Genomic DNA, 22609 nt, shown 5'->3' with positions numbered 1-22609 from the left:
TCCATGCAGCTAGCTTTGCTTCTCTACAGTTGTCCCTTGGTATCCACAGGTGATCGGTGTCAGGAGCACCTGCATATATCAAAATCCACACAAACTCAAGTCCTGCAGTCAATCTCACAGAACCCGCATATACAAAAAGTTGGCCCTCCACATACATGGGTTTCACATCCCAAGACCTTTGGTTGAAAAAAAAAAAAAATGTATAAGTGGACCTGCCCAGTTCAAACCCATGTTGTTCAAAGGTCAACTATACTCACTTTGTAGTAACTCACTGAGATATACTTCATGTTTTAATCACTTTTTTTTTTAGAGATGGGGTCTCACTATGTTGTCCAGGCTGGAGTGCAGTGGCTATTCACAGGCATGATCATGGTGCACTATAGCCTCAAATTCCTGGGCTCAAGCTTACTCTTGCCTCGGCTTTCTGCATAGCTGGGAATACAGGCATCTACCACCACACCTGGTTGTTAATCAGTTTTCTGTATGCACACTGTACTTCACAATAAAAAGTTATTTTTTGGCCAGGCACGGTGGCTTACACCTGGACTCCCAGCACTTTGGGAGGCCAAGGCAGGCAGATCACCTGAGGTCAAGAGTTCAAAACCAGCCTGACCAACATGGCGAAATCCTATCTCTACTAAAAATATAAAAATTAGCCAGGTGTGGTGGCACATGCCTGTAGTCCCAGCTACTTGGGAGGCTGAAACAGGATAATCACTTGTACCTGAGAGGCAGAGGTTGCAGTAAGCCGAGATTGCGCCACTGCACTCTAGCCTGGTGACAGTGAGACTCCATCTGAGAAAAAGAAAAAAAAAGTTATTTTTAAAAATACGGTTAAAGAGAGAAATTTTAGCCACTCAGGAGGCTGAGGTCGGGGGATCAATTGAGCCTGGGAGGTGAAGGCTGCAGTGAGCTGAGATTGTGCCACTGCACTCCAGCCTGGGCAACAGAAAGAGACCCTGCCTCAAAAAAAAAAAAAAAAAAAAAAAAAAAAGGTACGTTTATGTGTATTTTACGATTTAAAAAAAATCCCAGTCATTGGTGTTAAGGAGGCTTTTTTTTTTTTTTTTTTACATTTACCCCAACCCTCCATGTGTTTGTGAATAATAGTGTCAAACTGGGCCCTTCAGAGTCCAGAAGAGCAATAATTCGCCTTGGGCACAGCTGTCTGACCCAAGAGAGCTACTTTTACCTTAAATCCTGCTCTTTCAGTGGTTCTTAACCTTTGAGGTCATGGATCCCTCTGAGTACTTGATGAAAGCTAGAGGGAACCTCTTGCTAGAAAAAAGCCAATAAACACAAAACTTTTGCTTATACTGTTAAGGATTAACACCCCAGCACCACCCCCAGTGGAACCCTAGGGATCCAAAGACCCCCAAGTTAAGAGCCTTTGTTCTAAAGTGACCTCCATGGGATGCGTATCCTCTTGTTTTACTGAAATAGCAGATGTTGGCTAGATGTTGGCTAAAGGCCTGCTGCTTTTGTATTTCACAGACAGTTGTTGCTAGGTGTATTTACTGTGACAGGGTCAGGCTCCATGAACTCTGGGGAAAGTTTAACAATCTCCATGAGCACATAGCAAGAGAATATGAGGGAGGACTCTGCATACCTAAGTCTGCTTTCTGTTCAGTCATCCTAGGTTTAACCTGCAGAAAATGAAGCCAGGGTAAGAAAGGATGGAGTTGGTTATTTGGATGACTTTAGCAAGAAAACGATAAACCATATTACCCTCTCTGCACCGAAGGGGTGGAGCTATTTAGGGGTCTTCAGTTCTACAGTCTACTGCCACATTCCTAGCATATTATGCCAAAATATCTTTCATATGATTAATCTGAGAGGAGCTTGACTTTCTCTTATTGGTTCTACACTACCATTAGCCATTTGCTGGCAGAATGCCCACAGACCACAGGAAATCTAACCATCCGATAAAGAAAACGTATCAGTGAGTGTCTTTTAGTTAGCCCAAAGAGGGGAAAGATGAATGGTCTGAGAGCCTCCAACAAGACCTACACAAGGATCGTGCATGCCATGCAGCCCAAGCATGGCGGCCTCCACCCTTGACTTGGCTAATGTGCTGTATGTTACCTTTTTCTGCTTTCCAGTGCAATGGGCCTTGCATCGGGCCTCACCTAGCTGTGCAACACAGACAAGTCTTCTGCCAGACACGGGATGGCATCACCTTACCATCAGAGCAGTGCAGTGCTCTTCCGAGGTAAGAGAAAGCCCTGAATCTCCTTTTCCCAGCCCCATGTCAACAGCACGGAAAGATGGTGCTGAGTGAATGTTTCTCCTCCAACTAACTTACCACAGTCCCAAGACCTGCCTGGGACTCCATCTCCATTCACCGCAAGCCACTGGCCTCCCCAGAGGCAGATGACTCAGTGTCGGTCTTGTGCTTATCTAATGGGCTAGGCTGGGCTTTTCTCTCTTAGTGATGAAGAGTGCAAGGGTGTTATTCTTCTGAGAGAGGCCTCATACCTCAAGAGACCCGCACTAGCCCCAGGGTGGTCAGGAGGTGAGGTCTGCACAGCGGCCACCAAGTCTCAAAGGCTCAAGCCCCTCACTCTTGTTGATCTCCCTCTAGAAGTTAGGCTAAGATGAGAGCCCTTGTTCCTGAGTCTCAACCTACCATTCCTATCCAGTCCCCATCCTTATGACACTTCCTTATAGATGTCCCCCTGGGGCAAGGGGACTCAGCACCCCCACCTAAGAGCCCAGCCTGTGAGACCAGGCTCTGCCAGTGTCCACATGGGGAGAGCTCATTCTTTAGTCATGCAGTGAGATCCTTATTCATTACAGAGAAGAGCAGATGGAGGCCCAGTAAGAGGAAATAGTCTTCTTGAGATCATATGGCCTTTTAGTAACAGCACAGAAATCAGAATCCAGGTCTAGTAACGCTGAAAGTTCTTGAGGAACCACCTAACATTTCTGAGTTTGCAGCACTATTTTCACATCTGCCCTGATTCAGCCCCCACAGAAGCAAACCTTAACCCTGCCACCATCCTCCTGCAGGCCTGTGAGCACCCAGAACTGCTGGTCAGAGGCCTGCAGTGTACACTGGAGAGTCAGCCTGTGGACCCTGTGCACAGCTACCTGTGGCAACTACGGCTTCCAGTCCCGGCGTGTGGAGTGTGTGCATGCCCGCACCAACAAGGCAGTGCCTGAGCACCTGTGCTCCTGGGGGCCCCGGCCTGCCAACTGGCAGCGCTGCAACATCACCCCATGTGAAAACAGTATGTTCCAACCCCAAAGAACCTTCTGCAAATTCCCCATAGAGCATCTAGTGCAGAGAGCAGTCCCTGGGACCGACCCTGAGCATAGGGCATGGGGTCAGCTTCCCCAGGGATTGTGAGCTGGTGGTGGAGTTGAGCATTTTCAGTGGGGTGCATGGGTGTATGCAGAGAGGTGTATATAAGCATGACAGGGTATGCCCCAAGGGCTTCCACGATCTCCATCCTGGCCCTGAGAGAGCCAGGTGCTATTGGCCCAGTGCTGGAGGAAATCAGCCTGCAGTTCCCCTGCAGTCAGTCTGGCTGGTGCCCACAGGGGTTGACTCATCAACAACTCTCAGGGGCCAGGCTACTAAACAGAAAATGCTGTTAACTCTAAAGGAGCACAGAGTGCCTCCTGCTCAGCCAACCAGATCTGCGCCCATCACACCTCTGCTTCTCACCCAACAAGGACCAGCTGACCCCCTCCCTCCCAACCCCACAGGCATCCCCTGGAACTGTCCAGGACCCCCCAGCCTTGGAATTTGATACTCACTTCACTCCTTCCTCGTCATCCCAATACCATCATTTGTATTCCAGTTGGGAAGGAGTTTATTTTTTTCTTCCTCTGAACCCAAATCAGAGGTACTTACCCATGAGAAAGGCGGCAAAGCTTGAGGCAAAGAGTAGGAAGTAAAAACCAAATGTAGCTGTGCAGTTTTCTCCCCAACTGGGCCTCACTGAGCAATAAATTCCCAACACTAAGGCAGACGCCATGTAGGCAAATAGCCCACTTCTTTTTACACGCTGGGGGATGGATGATCTTTGTACTCGGGTAGTGTTAACCCATGTTTGTGTCAGCGGCTCACCATGCTCAGAGAGCAGCAATATTCAATGCACATAGTTAAAACTTACCAAACCAAGTCAGCACAATATTTAAGACCATCTAGTCTGTGCCAACACTGAACTAGAACGTCCTGGTGCTGTGTTTAAGGCATGATGGGTAGAAGGAAGAGAGACTGGAGGGCACATGAAAATAAAGCTTAACAGAGAAAGTAGGCCCAAGTGCCTGGGGATGGGGGCACCCGACGCAAGTCTCACTTCACACTCCTGCAAAGTTGGGGAGGATGCAGTGCTGGGAACCATCTTGAGGAGGAGAGTCATTTACTTAAAATACCAAAACCCACGGGAAAAGGCAGGTTTGCCTAGGGGGAGAGGTGATCACCTAGGAGATGAGGTAATCCCAAGAAGATAGAGAAAACAGGCACCTTCAGGAAGTAGAGGGAGCTGCAGAAAACAAGCAGACAGCCCAGGGAGGGGCCCCATCATTCAGCCAGACAGCTGCAGGCTGGTGCCACCCCTGCTGTTGGCAGCCTTGGGGGGCAAGTGGCTGAGCTCTGTCAAAGTTAGGCTGGAGAGCGGTGGCCAAGGCCGACCCCAGGATGTACCCCAGTGGCTGAAACCCCCGGCTGCACCTCACACAGGCTGCGTTCATTAGTCTCTGTTTCACATGTCTTTTCTGTCTCCTCTCCCGACCCCATCCTCCTTTCCCAGTGGAGTGCAGAGACACCACCAGGTACTGCGAGAAGGTGAAACAGCTGAAACTCTGCCAACTCAGCCAGTTTAAATCTCGCTGCTGTGGAACTTGTGGCAAAGCGTGAAGATAGGGTGTGGGGAAAATCTCTACCCTGGCCACACGAAGGACTCACGCAACCATCTCGGACAGAACCTAAGCTTTCTTCGTTTTATTTATTTATTTCCCCCTCCCCACCCCACACACACCCTTCCAACCTCCTCCACCTCCACCTTCAAGCGTAAGGACGTCCGCGTGTTTTCTCTTTCAGTTAGCTGGAGGACAGGATGTTGGGAAAGGAAAGGACAGATGTCTAAAGGAGGTTGCAGAGCAGGCCAGGCAGACAGTGGGGGCTCCCTTGAAGAGCTTCCTCCCTCCCAAACCTGGGTCTCAAAGACCTAGAAAGAGGCAGGCACAGCCCCTGGGGACAGCAGGGAGCCAGAAGGTTTGTAGCCTATTGGTGCAAACATTGGACAAATTCCTGTGTCTTTCCTAGAAGCGCACTATCACAAACACAGGAGTGTTTCGCTCCTTTGTCTCCTCTTCCCCATCTATATCCCTTTAGTCACAGTTAGGACAAATGGGGAGGGGACACCATGCTGAGGCAGAAACTAGCCCAGAACATCAGTTTTTCTAGTGGGTGAGTGCAGAGAGAGAAGAACTCAGATCACCAGTAGGGAGAGGTAAAAAAGCAAACAAAGCAGGCTCTAAGGCACACAACATTGCAGAAAATGAGGAAGGGAGGGGAGGGAAGGGACAGAAGCAAAAAGGAGCCTGTGGTGTTCCCCAGTGGGGCAGGGTGAGCAGGGGCTTCCAGGCTGCATGAGGCTCATGGACCAGCTCTGATCCCATGCATGTGCGCATGCTCAGAGCCCTGCTGCCCACAACAGAGCACTGCGCTGCGTGGGAGTCCCCACTTCCCAGGCTATCAGAGTCAACGTCCTGCCTGTGCAGCTGCAGCAAAGCCAGTGAGAGGTGGGTCTCGCCATGCAGTAAGGCCACCCTGGCACCTCTTTATCTAAATCCGAAGTCCCCTAGCCCCGCACTAACTGCTGCTGTGGGCCAGGGCCATTTTGAGCATGAATGGCCCAGGTTTTTTGCCTTCTAGGACCTTTGCTGCTCCACCGAAGGGCCAGGGACTATGGTTAACTTATCAACATCAACCCATTAACTAGTCACTGTGCCAGAGAGTATCTGTCAGGCTGTCAGGTTGTAGCAACCTCTTCATTCCAGAGCTGGCCCAGGGACCGGGGTGGACAATGGGTTTATGCGTGTCCACAGTACACCCTCCCTCTCCCAGCCTCCACCCCAGGGTCTGCAGGTCCTCCGGCATGTAGTATTTATCTAGCAAGGCGGGGTGGTGGAGGCAGCACCCTGGCAAAGCAGCTCACACACTGCAGCCACACTCATCAGCTGTGGTGAGGCGGCTGGAGCAAAGTCAAGCAGCAAAATGAAAACTCTGGGACTCTTCGGCAAAATCCTCATTAAGCCGAGCAGCTTTGGCCAAGTAATTTTTGCCTCCTTCCCTAGCGTGGCCTGAGTTTAGGAGCAAGGGTGGCCAGAGTCCCTTACCCACAGATAAGCCTCCCCTCATGAAATGCCACTCACCCCGGGCTACCATTGACATCAGGGCTGCATTTCCAGCCAGCCTGGAAGTAAAATTTGAGAGGAAGACAATATTAATCTGTGTCCCCACCTAGTGAGCTGTGGACAGTTTTAAGTTGGGTCTCTTTCTTCCTCACCACAAAAACAGGCTCTAAGAAATCATGTTACTAAAAAATCAGTGTAAAGTCTGTTTAAAATAAAAAAGAATGGTTTCTATGTCTGTATATCTTTTGTGAATATTTATTAGGATTTCTTATTTAAAAAGTGCAATATTAATAATTGTACATTGTCATCCAGAAACAAAACTATTGGGGGGACTTTATTAACTAACTTCCTGCAGTTGTGTTCCTGTAAACTCAGTAGTGATTATTATATTTTTCCTATTTTTAATAGAACCTGGTGTTTAACTCTGGATCCATTCACTGTACAGGATGTGTTATAAAAACTAACATGGGATGCTGAGGCAGTAAGAGGGAATTCATTTGTGGCATAATAGTTATGCATGGAATCATAAAGACAGACAAATTCCATACTACTACTAATGTGGTTAATTATTTCTAGTTCGATAGTGATTGAAAATCAGTGGTCACTATTTACATTTCCTAAAGAGCAAGCATCCTCCAGCTCCATGTTGGGTTGGAGCAGTTGGCAGTGGGTCTCAGTGAGCTGGCAGAACCTAGGTTTGGATGGGAAGCAGAATGCTCGTTGCATGAAATGAATGTACATTTAATGTTTGTTCTGTGAACTGCAACTCAGCAGCACCACAAGACAATGAAGGCTGCTGGCTAATGTGGAAGGAGGCACTTTCTCCTCTAAAACACAAAACTGTATTTGTATTTTTTGTACAGATAATACAGCTTATTTATTTAAATCTTGTCGTCTGAGTCTCTATTAAATTCAGCCTTCCTTCCCCTGGTGGTTTATGCAGGGAGCAAGAGAAGTCCCTGTCAGTTGGGTGGTTCCCAGCCAGTTATTTGCGTCTGGCTGAAGTGGAAGGATTGCAGTTTTCATCTTTACACAGGAAGCTGGGGGCCCATGCCTAGAAGTGCTAGCTCTGTAAATAAACCCAAAGAAGCTGCGTTTGTAGATGTACACACATTCAGGCTGAGTGCAGCCAAATGAGATGACAGTTAACTCATTGACAGCCCTATGTGGTGGGAAGATGGGAGCCACAGTACCTTCGGGAAGTGAAGCAAACAGGGACATCGCTTGGGAGAGATGCAGACTTGGGTGTGGAATGATCCTCACTCATCAGGCTTCCTACCAACAGAGACACACACAGCGGGAGGCAGCTGCATGGTGAAAGTTCGGATGTATGCTGTTAATAAAGACTAACACTTATGGATCACAACTACATTTAATCCTCACATTAGCCCTATGATTATGTCCATTTACATATGGGAAAATAGCAGCCCAAAGAAGCCCAAGGTCACCCAGCTGGGGGAACTAGGATTGAAAGTCAGGCAGTCCTACTCTAGCCGAAGACTCGATTTGACCCACCATGCTGCCTCCAACCCCGCTGCCTGCAACTGCTGTGCCACGGCCACCTTTGGCACGCATGCCATTCTTCCCTACTGCTTTAAGGTTGGTCAATGACAGTAACAGGACATTTTACTGAAATTGTCACTTTCTCCTGCCCTAAAGGCAGTTCTTTTACCATGATAGCACTTCTAGCTCCCTATTTTTAAAGCATTTTAATAAAAACAGCTACTGTAGGAAGTGCGGGGGGAAAAAAGCACACCTGTAGAACTCTTTATAAACAGGCCCTAGTGAAAGGGCAGCACGTTGCCAGGCGGAGAAGATGTCCATGCAGAGTCTATGGTGAGAGCTGCTCCAGAAAGCCCAACTCCAGCCGGTTTGCCAGCAGCTCTCCCCGGCACACCACAGGCCTGTCGAACAGTGTGAAAATATACCAGAAAGCTCTTCTTGACATTTCAGTTACTTTTTTAAGAGGTTTTAGGTTTTGCTTTAAAGAAAAAGCCAATGCTAAAACTATACATATTCACAGACCAGCAACCAAACAATGTCTTACAGAGGCCCCACGGCAGGAGGGAGGAGCTGGAAATGCCAGAGCAAAAACCCAGTAAGGCTCAAATGGTGGGAAGGGCCCAAATACAATGTATGTAAATTTTTCCAGCCAAAAGCATAGAGTCCTTGCTTAGCCTCAAAGATTTCCAGGAAATCCCTGATCCCATTAAGATCAGAGTGGTCGACAGTCACTGAATCTCATTTATGCCTCAGTTTCTTCTTCCTGCAACAGCATACCTCATCAGGTAGGGCTGTGTGAAAACCATTCATTAATTCACATTGAACTGCTTGAACCCAGGAAGCAAAAGTTGCAGTAAGCCAAGATCACACCACTACACTCCAGCCTGGGTGACACAGCAAGACTCCATCTCAAAAAAAAAAAAAGCTTGGGGGGTATCTGGCATATCATCGAAGCACTTATTGACTGTTAATTGCTATTATCATCAGCATCATCTAAGTTAACTTGGAAGAAACAGGGAGATGAAGGGCAGGGCTGACGGAATTTTTGATATTTTACATTACTTCCCATTGTCAGCTTTGAAAGACTCTCCCATGTTTCCATTTTTAATTGAGAAGAAAATCAATTGCTCCTTCAAAGCTCAATATTACACAACAGCCAGGCACAGTGGCTCACACCTGTAATCTCAGCATTTTGGAAGGCCAAGGCAGGAAGATCCCTTGAGGAGTCTAAGACCAGCCTAGACATGGCGAGACCATGTCTCTACAAAAAAAATGTTTAATTACCTGGGTATGGTGGCTCACACCCGTAGTCCCCAGCTTCTCAAGAGCCCTGGAGCTCAAGGCTGCAGTCAGCTGTGGCCAGGCTACTGCACTCCAGCATGGGTGACAGAGTTAGACCCCATCTCACAAAAAAAAAAAATGAAAAAAAAAAAACTACGCAAAAGTATAAACAAGAAAGACATCAATGAACCAAGTTCTATGTGTTGGAAGAAAACCTATCAGTCCATGTAGCCAACACAAAACCTCACCAAAAAACTGACAAACTTCCAGAAACATTACCTCCCAGGAGAAATGTTATAATTCCAATGTACTGCCTAGACTCAACTCAGAACACCCAAATGTACACATAACTACCATTTCCTTCAAGTAACTAAAAAGTATGGAGAAATATTCATTCATGGGCAAATATACAAGTAAAAGCTAAAACTAAGGGTATTTCACTTGCAAGTGGTTGAGTTTTTCATAAATAACATGCAGTTATCCCCTCACTTCATCCTGCAAATGAACCCAAAGAAATAGTCCACCTTTATTGGTGGTTTTCAGCTAAAATGAGACAAGTTAGATCTCAACCATCTGTTAGCGGCATTCCCAAAAGAATTCAAAGCCATCTACAAAGGGTCAGGGAATGGTGGGGTAGAGAAAAAGATGGAGCACTTGGGAAGTAACCTAATGAAAACTGACCTGTTAGGTGAATTAACCCAGGGAAGGATAAATCAGGAAACAAAATAAGGCATAACTCCCCTTTGGTCTTGTCTCTCTGTGTTCCTCATTTTGTTCCGTAAACCCACTATAACGTATAGACTTCAGGATTCAGATTCAGTCTGCACTGAATGTGAGTTAAATCAGAGAAGGTTATATCTACCCACATCACATACTGCCAATTAGGACAATATTGGTATTGATTGATGTAAGGCCTTGAAGTAAACAGTAAAGACTTGAATACCCAATGAATTCTACAATCCTCCAAGTTTAACCTCAAATTATTGTCTGCTCTCCACTCACCCAGTTCACTTGGAGATGCTTTTACAAATCAAATGTCTATGAGCTTGTCAGAGACTGTTCTCTTTGGCCAAACCTCAGTTTATTATACGTAGTACCCCAAGATTTTCAGCTGTTTTGTTGCTACCCCAAAACTGAAAGGCAGATATTGGTAATCAAGCCTTTGCTAAAAGAACTGGGCTGCTGCCTTGTCAACTCGTTTTACAATTTCACTCAGATTCTGTAAAGCACCTGGTCCCAACCAAGCACATGTCATGCCTCTGATAACACAATATACAGATGTCACTCACCTCTGTGTTTTCAAAAGGCAAATTCCATCTCCAACCTAGGATTTCCCAGGCTGCCCCCTAAAGATATGGTTTATATGTGTATAAACAGAAATTAAATGTGAGGTTTTATGTGAGTGAGGAAAAAGCAGACAGTCAGGAATGGTTCTACTGCCGAACATAAATAATGTTTGTTTAAGCAGAATGCTTAGGAGAGCCTGAGAGATTGCATGATCAACATTCAGACCAGAAAGCAGAAGCCTGGGAAACCTGCCTCCCTCTCCGGAACTTCATGATGGCCAGGGTGGCCATCGTTACAATGTTACGTTACAAATCCTGTGAAGCATAGTAGACAAGCTGTGAACAACTTAGTTACCGGGTGAGCAAGTTGAGGAAATGTCTAGTGGTGAAGCCCAGGAGTGTGGTGATAAAGATTGGTTTTCTTCTCCTAAGCCCTGATCATCATTTTTTAAATAACAGTAGAAGGGCCAGGAAATGGCTTGGCTGAGGCTAGTGAAGAACGGCAAAATTGTTCTTCAGTCACCCATCTACAGACAATCCCTGAATTACGATGGTTTGACTTACAATTTCTCAACTTTACACAATGGTGCAAAAACAATACACATTCAGTACACTTCTTCACTGACAATGGGGCTATGTCCAAATAAACTCGTCATAAATTTAAAATACTCTAAGTCAGAAACACACTTTTCATTTCTGATATTTTTGACTTATAATAGGTTTATCAAGACATAACTTGATTATTGAGGAACATCTGGGTTCTGTCTCATGGCTGGAGGTCAGCATGTCTCAGTGCCAGAGCACAGGGCAGGTGCCAGCTCCATGGACTCCTGAACCGAGTTTCTTCAGCCTGCACACGCCCCTCCCTACTACAGTGAAGAGATTCAAGGTAACCCCCTAAAAGCAGGCCCCCATGACCTGAATCCTCCACACTCTTTGCACAGTGAGGGTTTGCCTTCGTACTTGGCCAAGTATGAAGCAGGGATGGAAAACAACCAAAGTCCTCATCTAGCCCTGGTGGTCCTCGCTCAACCCTTCCCAGATGAGTGTCCATCCCTTCTCATCTCATCTTCTTCTTCCTGATTTCTTTTTCCATGACATACCTTTCCTTTTCCTCGGAGTTTAACACACTTTGCTAAGCACCAACTCTGGGCTCCAAGGACACAGGGATGAGAGCCTAGTCCCTGCTATCAGGGAGCTCACAGTCTAATTGGGAAACAGACACATCCCACAGCAAATGACAGTGTGTCCTACCACAGTTATGAAGTCCAGGTTCTGAGGAATCTCCAGCTCTTCTCCCTCATTTGGCCCCTTCCACAGTCAGCACCCAGTGATTGCTCTCTTTATTCGTAATCTTCTCTCATTGAGGCATTTGCAAAGGTCTTCTAACTGGATTATTTAAATCTACTCTGGTCTCTACCAATCCACTTTCCACACAACAGCTAAAACTATTGTTATATTGCCTATAAAACTTCAGTATAAACTGATACATATGTATAAAATTAACTTAAATCTGTACTCTTGGGGCAGTTAGATAACATTTAAAACACCCAATCATAAATCCACCCTCCAGAAATGACCATCCCAAGTATTTCAAATATTATTATCTAAATCTGCACTAGAAAGTTCATTAATTATACAAAGTTTATTAGTCACACAGTAGTGAAATACGCTGTGTTTGAGGACTGGAGAGAAGAAACGAACATGACTGCCCTTGTACAGATAATCTGAGAATCCAGCTACTATCATTAGAACGTGCCCCTACTCCACTCCAAAATTCAGCTGTTGGCAATGTGGTGGTATTAAGAGGTGAGGCTTTTAAGAGGCAATTAGGTCATGAGGGCTCCTCCTCTCATGAAGGGGATTAGGCTCCCTAAAGAGACTTCACAGAGGGAGTCCATTTCCTTTCTGCCCTTCTACCTTCTGTCATGTGAGGACACAGCATTCCTCCCTTCTGGAGGATGCAGCATCAAAGGCGCCATCTTGGAAGCAGAGAACAGTCATCACTGGCACCTTGATCTTGAACTTTCCAGCCTCCAAAACTGTGAGAAATAAATGTCTGCTCTTTATAAACTACCCAGTCCGTGGTACTCCTGAGAGCACAAATCGACTAAAACACCAGCAAACCCAGTAGCCTGATGATCCAAGTCTAGTGTTGTCTTTGGTTCTATGTGCCCAACTCTGTTTGCCTGGTCTGAAGAGGGAAGTTTTTGGCTAATCTTACTTTAGGAACATTCACTTTAGAGTAACTAACCATTTATCAGGGTGCCTAGGGTTGGACAATAAGACTTATTCAAGTTCAGGGAGCAGGTTACACAAGTACTTTGGACCAGTTTGCTAGCATTTATGCCCATGCCAGAATTTGGTCTGAGACTTGTTTTCATTGTAACACACCACCTCAGGTACTGAGACTGTGTGGGTGGAGACGCAGCCTCAGCCTCTCATGGATGGGAGCTACCCATCTTCACCATGATAACTTGGGAACTGCTGATCAACAAAAATGGCTTAAATCAGTTCAATAAAGACCTTCCCAAAACACGGTTTGAATGTTATCAGTCCTGTGCTTTAAAATCTTTATACCTTCCCACTGTAGTTAGGACTGAACTCCTTAAAATATCCTGAAGCACCTTACAACAGCCCAGCCTCATTTCTGGCCACTCTCTCTGGGTGGCTGGCCTCAGTTCCATGAACGCCCCATTCTCCTTCCACTCTCCACCTTCTCATGAGCCATGGAATAGCAACTACCCCACCCACAACCATCCACTCTTGTTAAATCAGGGCAGGTCAAGTATGGAGGCTATAAAATCCATGTTACATAAAGTCTTTAAATATTGACCAATTATCCAATTCTTTTCCCCACCGCCTTGCAGCAAAGGCAGAGAGCTGGGCCCCTCCATCTTTGATAGCCTTTAGAGTTGGATGCTGCCTGAGATCCAGAGTCACTATCAAGGGTACAGAATCCTATCTTCACAAAGCTACCTCCCTCCTCACCTCTCCTCCATTTCCCCATGGCACACTTCCAGGGCACACTAATTTCAGGGCCAGGTCTGGATTTGTGGTGGAAACATAAAATTATATTATTTATTGTATAATTATTTACAACCTCTCTTCTTCTAATTGATCTTTTGTCTTGCTGAAAAACTGATCTTTTGTTTTGCTGAAAAAATGATGGGTGGGAATACAAAAGAAAGTGACCAAGAGAAGACTAAATTGTATGACATGATAAAGGATGAAGAAATCCTAAGGGACAAGATCTGGCTAACTGGCTGGAGAGGCCTGGGATGAGGAGACACAGGAGAAAAGGGAAGGAAGGGAAAGAAAAGGGAGGCAGGTCACATTTCAGCTGATATTCACAATCTCAGGAAGCTATTCCCACTGCCTGAGCTAACTCCCATCCTCCCTTCTCCCTCAAAGCACACAGCACAGTCACTATTACTTATCCAACCCTGGTGCTGGTAACCTTGACTTTAGAAAACCCTTCCTTGAGGATGTCAGAAAAGACCCCTTTCTCCCTAAAGGCTGTGGGACAGAAAAGGGAAACAGAGGAAAGGCTTTCAGAAATCAAGGATGTTGCAATCACTTCTCAGGGACCATGGCAGGAAGCAGAAGTGCAAGACCTCCTTCACTGCAGGTTCTCCTCAAATCCCCACCATACCTCAATTCCCAGAAGCAGCCTGTAGCGATCCCACCCTCATCCTTCTCCATGGATGATAGTTCTGTCCTTTCAGTCACTTAAACCCAAAATTTTGGCATCATGCTCAGTCCTCTTATTCCCAGCTCACATCCAATCAGCAACTTCATGTGGCCCGCCTTTGAAACACATGCAGAACGTGACACTTTTCTCATGGCCCCCACTTCTCCCCACCAGGTGTGAGCCTGCATTGCCTCCTATGGAATAAGCCTTCTACTAGGCCTTGCTTCTACCTGTGCTCCCCTACAGCCGGTGCTCCCCTACAGCCTGTGCTCCCCTGCATAAGCAATCAGGGTGACCACAGTGATGATTTTCACAGACACCAGATCTTGGCACTTCTCAGGTCCAACCTTGATGTTGGCACCCCTCAGAATATGAGCCAAATTCCTGGCAATGGCCTGTGAGGTGCTCACTGGCCTCCTCACTGCTCTCTGAACACAGCTAGACAGAAACATGCCCACCTTAGGGCCTGTGCTCTAGCTGCTCCCTGACAGCCACTTGGCTCCTTCTCTCATCTCCTACTTCAGGCCTCTCAAATCTCACCTTCTCAATGAGGCCCTTCCTGGTGGCTCCATTAACTGAAACCTGTGCCTCCCAGAACCTGAGCCTCTTCATCCCAACGACCTTTTCCTTGTTGCCTTCTGACATATCAGATCATTAATATGATATGTCATATTTTTTATATTTAGTATGTGTTATTTTATTTATATTATTTAGTATGTGTTATTTTAATTATACATTATATAATTGCTCATTATTTATTATGCTTATTTATTATTAATGTTTATCTCCCCCTCACTAGACCATAAGCTCCACAAGAGCAGGATCTGAGTCTGCTCTGTTAACTGATGTAGGCCCAAACACCCAGAAGAGTGCATGGCACCCAATAGACGTTTTTGGAAAGAATGAATACGTTTAAGTACATATATATGGATGGATGGATGGATGGATGGATGGATGGATGGATGGGAGGGAGGGATGGACAGAGGGAGGGAGGGACGGAGGGAGGGAGGGACGGAGGGAGGGAGGGAGGGACAGAGGGAGGAACGGAGGGATGTGGTCAATGCTATGACATGGCATCCCATCCATCCTGATGACCAGAGCTAAGTCAGCTGCGAGGGGTTGTGGAGGAGGAAGTAGGCAGATCTATGAGGTGGCGGTTTACATGACAGGACATATGGAGGGAGAAGACAGGGTTCCTGAGTCCCCACCTACCACACAGGGAACTCGCTGGACAAGTAGAGAAAATGAATGCCTGGAAGAAGCTGAAGACCACCTGGGGGCCATCTGGGCAGGCTCCCTGGGAGGTGCCCTGGGACAAGAGAATGTTAGAACGACTGACCCAGGACTCTGAAAGAGGGGCTGCACAGGGTGGGGAAGGGCACTGTGATAGTCTTAAATCAGGCAGGTTCCCGGAGCCCACGGGAAACAAAAGTAGGAGTCTCATGGAATCTTCCTGAGCTTCTTAACCAAGAAGATAAATGCTTCCTAAATACCATCGTTTGGGGTTTTATAAGACAAACTCCAAGATGTGAATATGTGTTACCAAATCACAAGACAAAAATACGTTTTTCCTTGGTGTATCCAAAGGAATTGTTTTCTAGAGTGAAGAGAATCCAACCTAAAGTGACTAACTGTTTCAAACCAAGAACTTAAACACTGAATGGTCTCTTCAAATAACCTTCAACTCCTGGCTGTAATCATTCCTTTTTACAGATTAGTCTTATAAATAAACATCGTGTAAAAAAACCCTATTGGAATCTAATCAACATTTTTGTATCTGTGTTCCCAGAAGCAATTATTGAATAGATCTGGATGCTAACTCTATACTAGGTACAGTGGAAGATCATACACAAACACACACACACACACACACACACATGGTTACTGTTCCTAAAGTTTTTTCAACCTATTTCTTAGGTCATACACCTGTAAACTGCATGCCCCTTTAAAAGTATTCCAAAATTCATTCTTTTCTCTCAATCTGAATGAAGAGATTATTCTTGCATCTCTCTAGCGCTCCCCTTCTTCCAAGGTACCGTTCAAAAACTACTGTCCACAAGGTTTGTTTTACAAACCTCATTTCCTCTAATCCCCTGAGCAATCCTGTGAGGACTTTGCCAAGTTGTATGACCTCTCTGAGCCTCAGTTGCCTGCCTGGAAAGGCAGGAATAACAACAGAGAGGGGTTGCGTGGATTGAATGAGAGGGGATGTGCTGGTGCTTTTAGAACTCGAAGGGGTTTTACGCAAGTGATACTCGCATGAGTCCATTGTCCATCATAAATGAATTTTCCCAGGCCCTCTGTGTCCTGCATTTTGGCTGTACCATAACCTCTCATTTATCAAGAAGCCAAATGATCTAAACTGTCAACAACCAGGATATTTTAACACTCAGAGCTGACCCTGAGAAGCTACAGGATCCAATGAGATTTCTGAATCATAAAAGATAGATTGAACTACATGTCTGCATGGCATGTGTATTTTATTGTATTCTAAACTTATTTGAAAAATTTATGATGAGTACTTGGCAGTACTTCTCCATGTGTGTTCCAACAGGTTTTACACAATAAAAGGGCTCTATCGTCAGAGCTGAAAAATGTTGCTTCTTCCTGCTCAGTGTTCATCCCTCCCTTCCCTGGAAACTACACCTCAGTTTTCCTTTGGGGACCCACCCCACCCCTTCAGCCGTCATGCAGTTCATGTAGTTCACACGAGATTGACCCCACACATACACACTGCTCCGTCCAGGGGTGGACCCCAATTCAAGCCTGGATGATTAGTATTTTCTATTGCTACAATGATCAGCTCAGGGATCAGCATAAAACTCAAGCCCAGCAAGAATCAATTCAGGTACTTTCACTGGAACCACTGGGAAGCAAAGGCCCTTTTCTCTCCATTGGGATTGCTAGCTAAAAGGATGTTGTAAGGCCTATGTAAGAGGGCATTGTGGAAGAAAACAAAGCCAAAAGGTGAAGACCAAGACCTCATTGTATCCCTGACACCCCTGGTTCCAACTATGCCTAAAGTCAACAGAGAAAGCCCTAGACTGTTCAACTGCCTGAACCAATAAATCCTCTTTTTTGCTTAAGCACTTGTAATTGCAAGAATGCTGATTCATACACTGGGTTATACAAAGTTAAACAAGGTTTCTTTACTATAGTGCTTCACAGAGCCTTCAAAATATTAACATGCATTATGAATCTCCAACAGGGAGATATAATATACAGCACTACTCAAACTTATGTGTCCAGTGAATTTTTTTTGTAAGACCATATCATAAGGCTTGTATTCCATAGAAAACACCTTGGGAAAGGCTAATACATATTACCTATAGGTTAACCAAATATTAAAATACTATAAATCCCTATTCCCTTATTATTCTGGATAAATGAGACAAATGGGAATTCATTTATCCAACACTGTTGATGCATTTTTCCAGACTTTAAAAATGTATGTATATAATTTTTTATTCTTTTTTACTAAATTGGGGTCATAAGCACAAACCATGGTATATTTTTCCAGACTTAACAAAATATGTGTGTATATACAGTCTTTTTTTTATTATTATACTGGGGTCATAATTCCTGAGCTGCTATACTTTTGAGTTCTGCATTTTAAAATATTTTGGGCCTCTAGTCTCACTGCCAAGCTATCAGCTGTCACTTTGCTTTGTTTAAATGTGTCTACCTCTAGCAGCAACCCCTAGTGCTCTGCTGTGAGCTAGTAAACAAAATGAAAGAAACTCAATGGAATTGTGTGTTTAAAAAACAAAAGTCGGGGACGGGGGCAGTGTGCTGAGAGTAAGAGCCAGGGTAGGGGTATGTACTGAGTAGAGTACCTAAGTTTCTGTATGTGAAATCTCTGTCGATGTGTCGATGATTTTGGCAATTTAAAAGTCACTTATTTCCAGGTTCCTGCCTTGGTTTTGGACAGCTAAAGTTTCTAAATAACTGACCTTTGAATATGGGAATTGTTATACTACTTAGCCAAGAAAAGAACCACTCCAACTTGATAGTAAGCACTGAACTCTGCTTAGGAACTTTAAAATGAAAAATTCTTTTTTTAAGGCCAGGAGCATTCATAGTCCAAAAATTCCATTTCTTCATAAGTCATCCATTGGCACAGAAGTCAAATTTCAGTCATTTTTCAGGCGTTTTTTTCTGCCTATAACTCTCAAGTCACTGCCTGTTTAAAGGGTATTTGCGGACTCCCCTGTTTTATGATCTTATAATAAAATAGATGGGGATTTGAAGCAACAGGGAGGTAACTAAACTCCCTTGTTGTCGTTGTAAGTATAGCCTTGGCCCTAAGAAGGTAGGCAGAGGCATAGGCAGGCAGGCTGGCTGGTCTGAGTAACATGAAAATCAGTGTTAGATTCAATCACAGCAGTGGAAACTCTCTTTTTATTTGCATCAGGCTGGGTTTGCAGCCACACTTAGAGGGTTGACAAGGAAAATGCATCAAGATTTCTCATGTAAGTATCTAAGGATCCAGAGGCTTCAAGAACCAGGGCACCTGCAGCCCAGTAGTGTGGCTGAAAGAAGGGCCTAACCTCGCATTGCCCCGATGCGTTTTCCAGATTCCGGAGCACATGTTCTGGAAGGGTCACGGGCTCCTGGGCTACTGTTGCACCCTCAAAGTGGGGAGGAGCCAAGCACCTGCTCAGACAGCCATGTGCAATTCTAAACCTCCTCTACCAAAGAAAACACCCCTGTCTGCCCCAACCCCAGCATTTATGCTCAGAAAGGCCTCTGTCTTCCCACTTTGAGGGCTGCTGACCAGATGTGGACCTGGGTGAAGGCGGGGCAGGTCTGAGGAGCCAGGAGGTCATTAATCCTCAATTAGGACTGTGCACACCCCTGCCTGCTCCACCTACTTCCTCTTGACAACTGCACAGCTAAAAAGCACTTTCAGAGGAAATGGATCCCTCAGTTCATCTTCTGGACAAGTCATTTTGGAAAGTGTTTTTGTCCAGATCTCATTGCCCTGGGGCAGTTAGCTCCACTCAGAGGCCAAGGCAGGCAGATCATGAGGTCAGGAGATCGAGACCATCCTGGCGAACATGGTGAAACCCTGTCTCTACTAAAAAAAATACAAAAAATTAGCCAGGCATGGTGGCGGGCATCTGTAGTCCCAGCTACTCGGGAGGCTGAGGCAGGAGAATGGCATGAACCCAGGAGGTGGAGCTTTCAGTGAGCCGAGATCGCGCCACTGCACTCCAGCCTGGGTGACAGAGCAAGACTCCACTAAAAAAAAAAAAAGGCAGAAAAAGGAGGGTCTTATTCTCAATATCTACATTACTTCATTTCAATTTTAGGGCAATGAGACTATAATGAAAAGGCAGTTAGAAGTCACACACAAAAGCCAAACCCTAAGATGGGACAGGCAGTGCTGGCTCCCTCAGCTCAGACCCCAGCCAGGACTGTTGCCCCTGACGTCAGAATTGGGCTGTGGTGTCTGCTTAGCTGCCCCTGGTCTGCTGATGCTATCTGAGAGGGTGTGGAGGCAGACAGCTGGAGCAGAGGATGGAGGTGGGAGAGCATAGCCTCAGGGAATGGCCTGGGGTTCAGGGGTTAGCAACCCTCCCAGGGTTCTCTTCACCTGCACACACCAGTTAGCCTGGTGCTTATTCTGCTCCAGGTTTGCCCTTCTGCCCAGTCAGAGCCAAAGTCACCCTCCAGGTATGCTTTGCAGTTGAGAAGACTCTGGTAAAAGCCCATGAGCGCTTCACCCCCTCCAACTGGCTCTAGGCCAGGTCTAGCAACGGGCTGCCTGCCTGTGCTTACTCCTTCCCACTCCTCACTCACACGATACTAAACCACAGCAGAGGAATAATGAAATATAAAATGCCATCATGAAGAAAATGGGAGGAATGTCCTCAAAGGACAAGGGATTTCAAGAAACCTGAAGAAGGCAGGTGAATGCTGGAGTGATGACTGACAAATGTGTAAGAGGAAGCCACAGCCTGGAATGAAGACACGGCCAGGGAGCTGGAGCTGCAGAGAATGGGGTCTATAGACAGAAGCTGGTGGGGCTCAGGATTTGAAATGACAGGTACCACAGAGGGCAGGGGAGCAAGTGGTGCTATAATCAGGGGCATCACTAACAAGTGACCTATCCTTCCCCATCCTCCAACCACTGTCCGGCACAAGAGCTTGAAGCCAGGCCAAAAAATGAGGCTCATCTTTAAAGACATTGATTCCTGAGAAAATGCAGCCAGCAGTAGAATGAAGAGTCCTTTAAGCTGATTTGGTGCTATATTCAGACCTTAATGGGGTAGGGGATTGGAAAGTGAATTCCTGATCCCCCCAAAATGAAGGCAAAGTACCAGAATCTCCACCCACACAGGTGGCCCCAGTGTAACGTGAACCAAAGGACAAGGCCTACCCTGGTCACCTAGCCTGCTGACAGGATGGCAGACCTGCCCATAGCCTGAGGTTGTCAGATACCACCATCTTAAGAGGACTGCATGCCCAGCAGACGCCCCTGGGCACCGTACCGTAAACCAGCAGACCACTTCCAGCCAGCCCAGGGCTCCACACAAAGCCCACTCTTACCAGCCAATCAACCTCACTAGAGAATGTCCTTTCCTCTGATAGACTAGAATTCACCATCTTTCAGCTGTAAAAGTTCGACTCTCATTTTCTGCCCCAGAACCTCATCCCCAAGAACCTACTCGATCCTGCATTGAAACAGCCTTCCTGCATAGCCATAACACTTTTTTCCCTTCTGTTCTATTATATTAATATCTTTGACCTCTAGTCATTTTTATTTAATGGCACACCTAAAGTTTTGGGAACCCTGGGCTAGGGTAGGTGATTAAGCTCCCAATTCATTCTCGTAAGTGGAAGATATGCAGTATAAGCACACATTTTTGAGAGAAGACAACATGTTTGAAGGTTTCCCGTTGTCAGATTTGTTGAATCAGATCATACCAGGTATAGGGCAGTGTGTGCACATGTGTGTACCTGTCTTTTCATCACAGAGCCTTTTACCAGCAAACTCAATATGGAAGCCCAACACACAGACCTGCTGAAGAGGTGCATGAATTAGAACTGAGAAGGAAACCAGTGCCCCATCTGCTCAGCTCTGCTTTCCTCCTCGTGGCCCAGTTGCTTTCTCAAACCAGATTTCCAGGAAACATAGTTAGCAACCCTGACACAAAACAACTAAAGAGTAATTCACCTGTATGAGGAAAATACACATATATTTATTTTGTAAAATATGTTAAATAAAAAATGAGCAGTTATCCTTACCTGCACACTTGTAAACACTGACTGATGAAATCATAAGTAGATTCAGCCAGTCCCAATTCAGCAATTGTCTTCCTCATCCTCATCTACATTTAATGAGAGTTAAATGTGAGTCAGGACTAAGTGACTGACATATACACTATCATTCAATCCAAACAGCAAAACCATGAGGCCAGGATTGCTATTATCCACATTTTCACATGTTGAAGAATTTGACCAAGCTCTCATAGCTTGTGGTGTCAAGGGCCAAGGTGCAAAGCCAGGTCTGGACTCCAAAAACCATGCATGCTCTTCACTACCATGAAGAGGCCCCAGATAGGCACTTTGTATTTTTTCTGTATTTTCTAAGTGTTTTACTTGTACTAATCACTTTCATAATATTAAGAAAATTTTAATTTGGAAGCCAAAAAAAAAAGAAATAGGTAGTAGGGGGAGAGTTGGATTTTTTTTGTTTTTGTTTTGTTTTGTTTTTGTGTTGTTTTTTTTTTTTTTTTTTGAGACAGAGTCTCGCTCTGCCTCCCAGGCCGGAGTGCAGTGGCGCGATCTCGGCTCACTGCAAGCTCCACCTCCCGGGATCATGCCATTCTCCTGCCTCAGCCTCCCAAGTAGCTGGGACTACAGGCGCCCGCCACCACGCCTGGCTAATTTTTTGTATTTTTAGTAGAGATAGGGTTTCACCGTGTTAGCCAGGATGGTCTCAATCTCCTGACCTCATGATCCGCCTACCTCGGCCTCCCAAAGAGAGTTGGTTTCTTAAGACCAAGAAGAACAGGCAAGGTAGGGATGCCCTAGGGTGGCCTCTCCAGCCTGGGGTCACCATGAAGATGGCCTCATTACAAAGGCAAAGCTCAGACAAAATTCTTCACTCCAACAGGGTCTGTGCTCCTCAGTCAGCCAGGTCAATCCCATCCTTCAGCTTCTTCCCTTCCTGTCAATTGATAAAATTAGGAAAGCTTATTAGCCTTGATGTTACCAAACACTGTCATATAATTATACTGAGAGGAGAGAAAGGGATGGTGTATGAGAACCAAAATTCCTCATCTGCCAAAACAAAGCATGTCTAAAGTTGATGAATCAGCACATAGCAGTATATGCATATTATTTAGGAATGTGAATAGAAGTATTAGCAAAATAGATAATTTAAAACTGTTCTCTCTGGGGAAATATCAATGGGGGAAGGCTAAGCAGCTGGGACATAAGAGATTGCTGTATTTTTACAAGC

At 45.6% G+C, this 22609-nt stretch overlaps 2 protein-coding genes across 5 annotated transcripts in view; one reads left to right on the top strand and one right to left on the bottom strand.

Annotated features, from left to right (window-relative positions):
• ADAMTSL1 (ADAMTS like 1) overlaps nt 1-7258 on the top strand; it is a 1021291-nt gene extending 1014033 nt beyond the window's left edge. For all 3 annotated transcript variants that reach the window (XM_034967210.2, XM_063594468.1, XM_003822608.5), the window contains 3 exons: nt 2103-2212; nt 3013-3233; nt 4764-7258. In XM_034967210.2, the coding sequence (XP_034823101.1) occupies nt 2103-2212; nt 3013-3233; nt 4764-4870 (438 nt within the window). In that variant the 3' untranslated portion in view covers nt 4871-7258. The remainder of the gene's footprint in view (nt 1-2102; nt 2213-3012; nt 3234-4763) is intronic.
• SAXO1 (stabilizer of axonemal microtubules 1) overlaps nt 1-22609 on the bottom strand; it is a 237103-nt gene that overhangs the window by 101011 nt on the left and 113483 nt on the right. Inside the window, exons 5-8 of one of the 2 annotated variants that reach the window (XM_003822606.5) lie at nt 22114-22315; nt 21391-21473; nt 8129-8276; nt 7566-7679 (exon numbers count right to left, since the gene is read on the bottom strand). The gene's annotated coding sequence lies outside the window, so the exon portion shown is untranslated. Of the gene's footprint in view, nt 1-7565; nt 7680-8128; nt 8277-21390; nt 21474-22113; nt 22316-22609 lie in introns of those variants that run through there. The other variant, XM_063594469.1, reaches the window with a different exon arrangement.

Source organism: Pan paniscus, chromosome 11, assembly GCF_029289425.2.
Source record: "Pan paniscus chromosome 11, NHGRI_mPanPan1-v2.0_pri, whole genome shotgun sequence".
Taxonomy (NCBI): Eukaryota; Metazoa; Chordata; class Mammalia; order Primates; family Hominidae; genus Pan; species Pan paniscus.
Note: the sequence above shows the minus strand (reverse complement) of the source record. Positions and strands in the feature narration are given on the sequence as shown.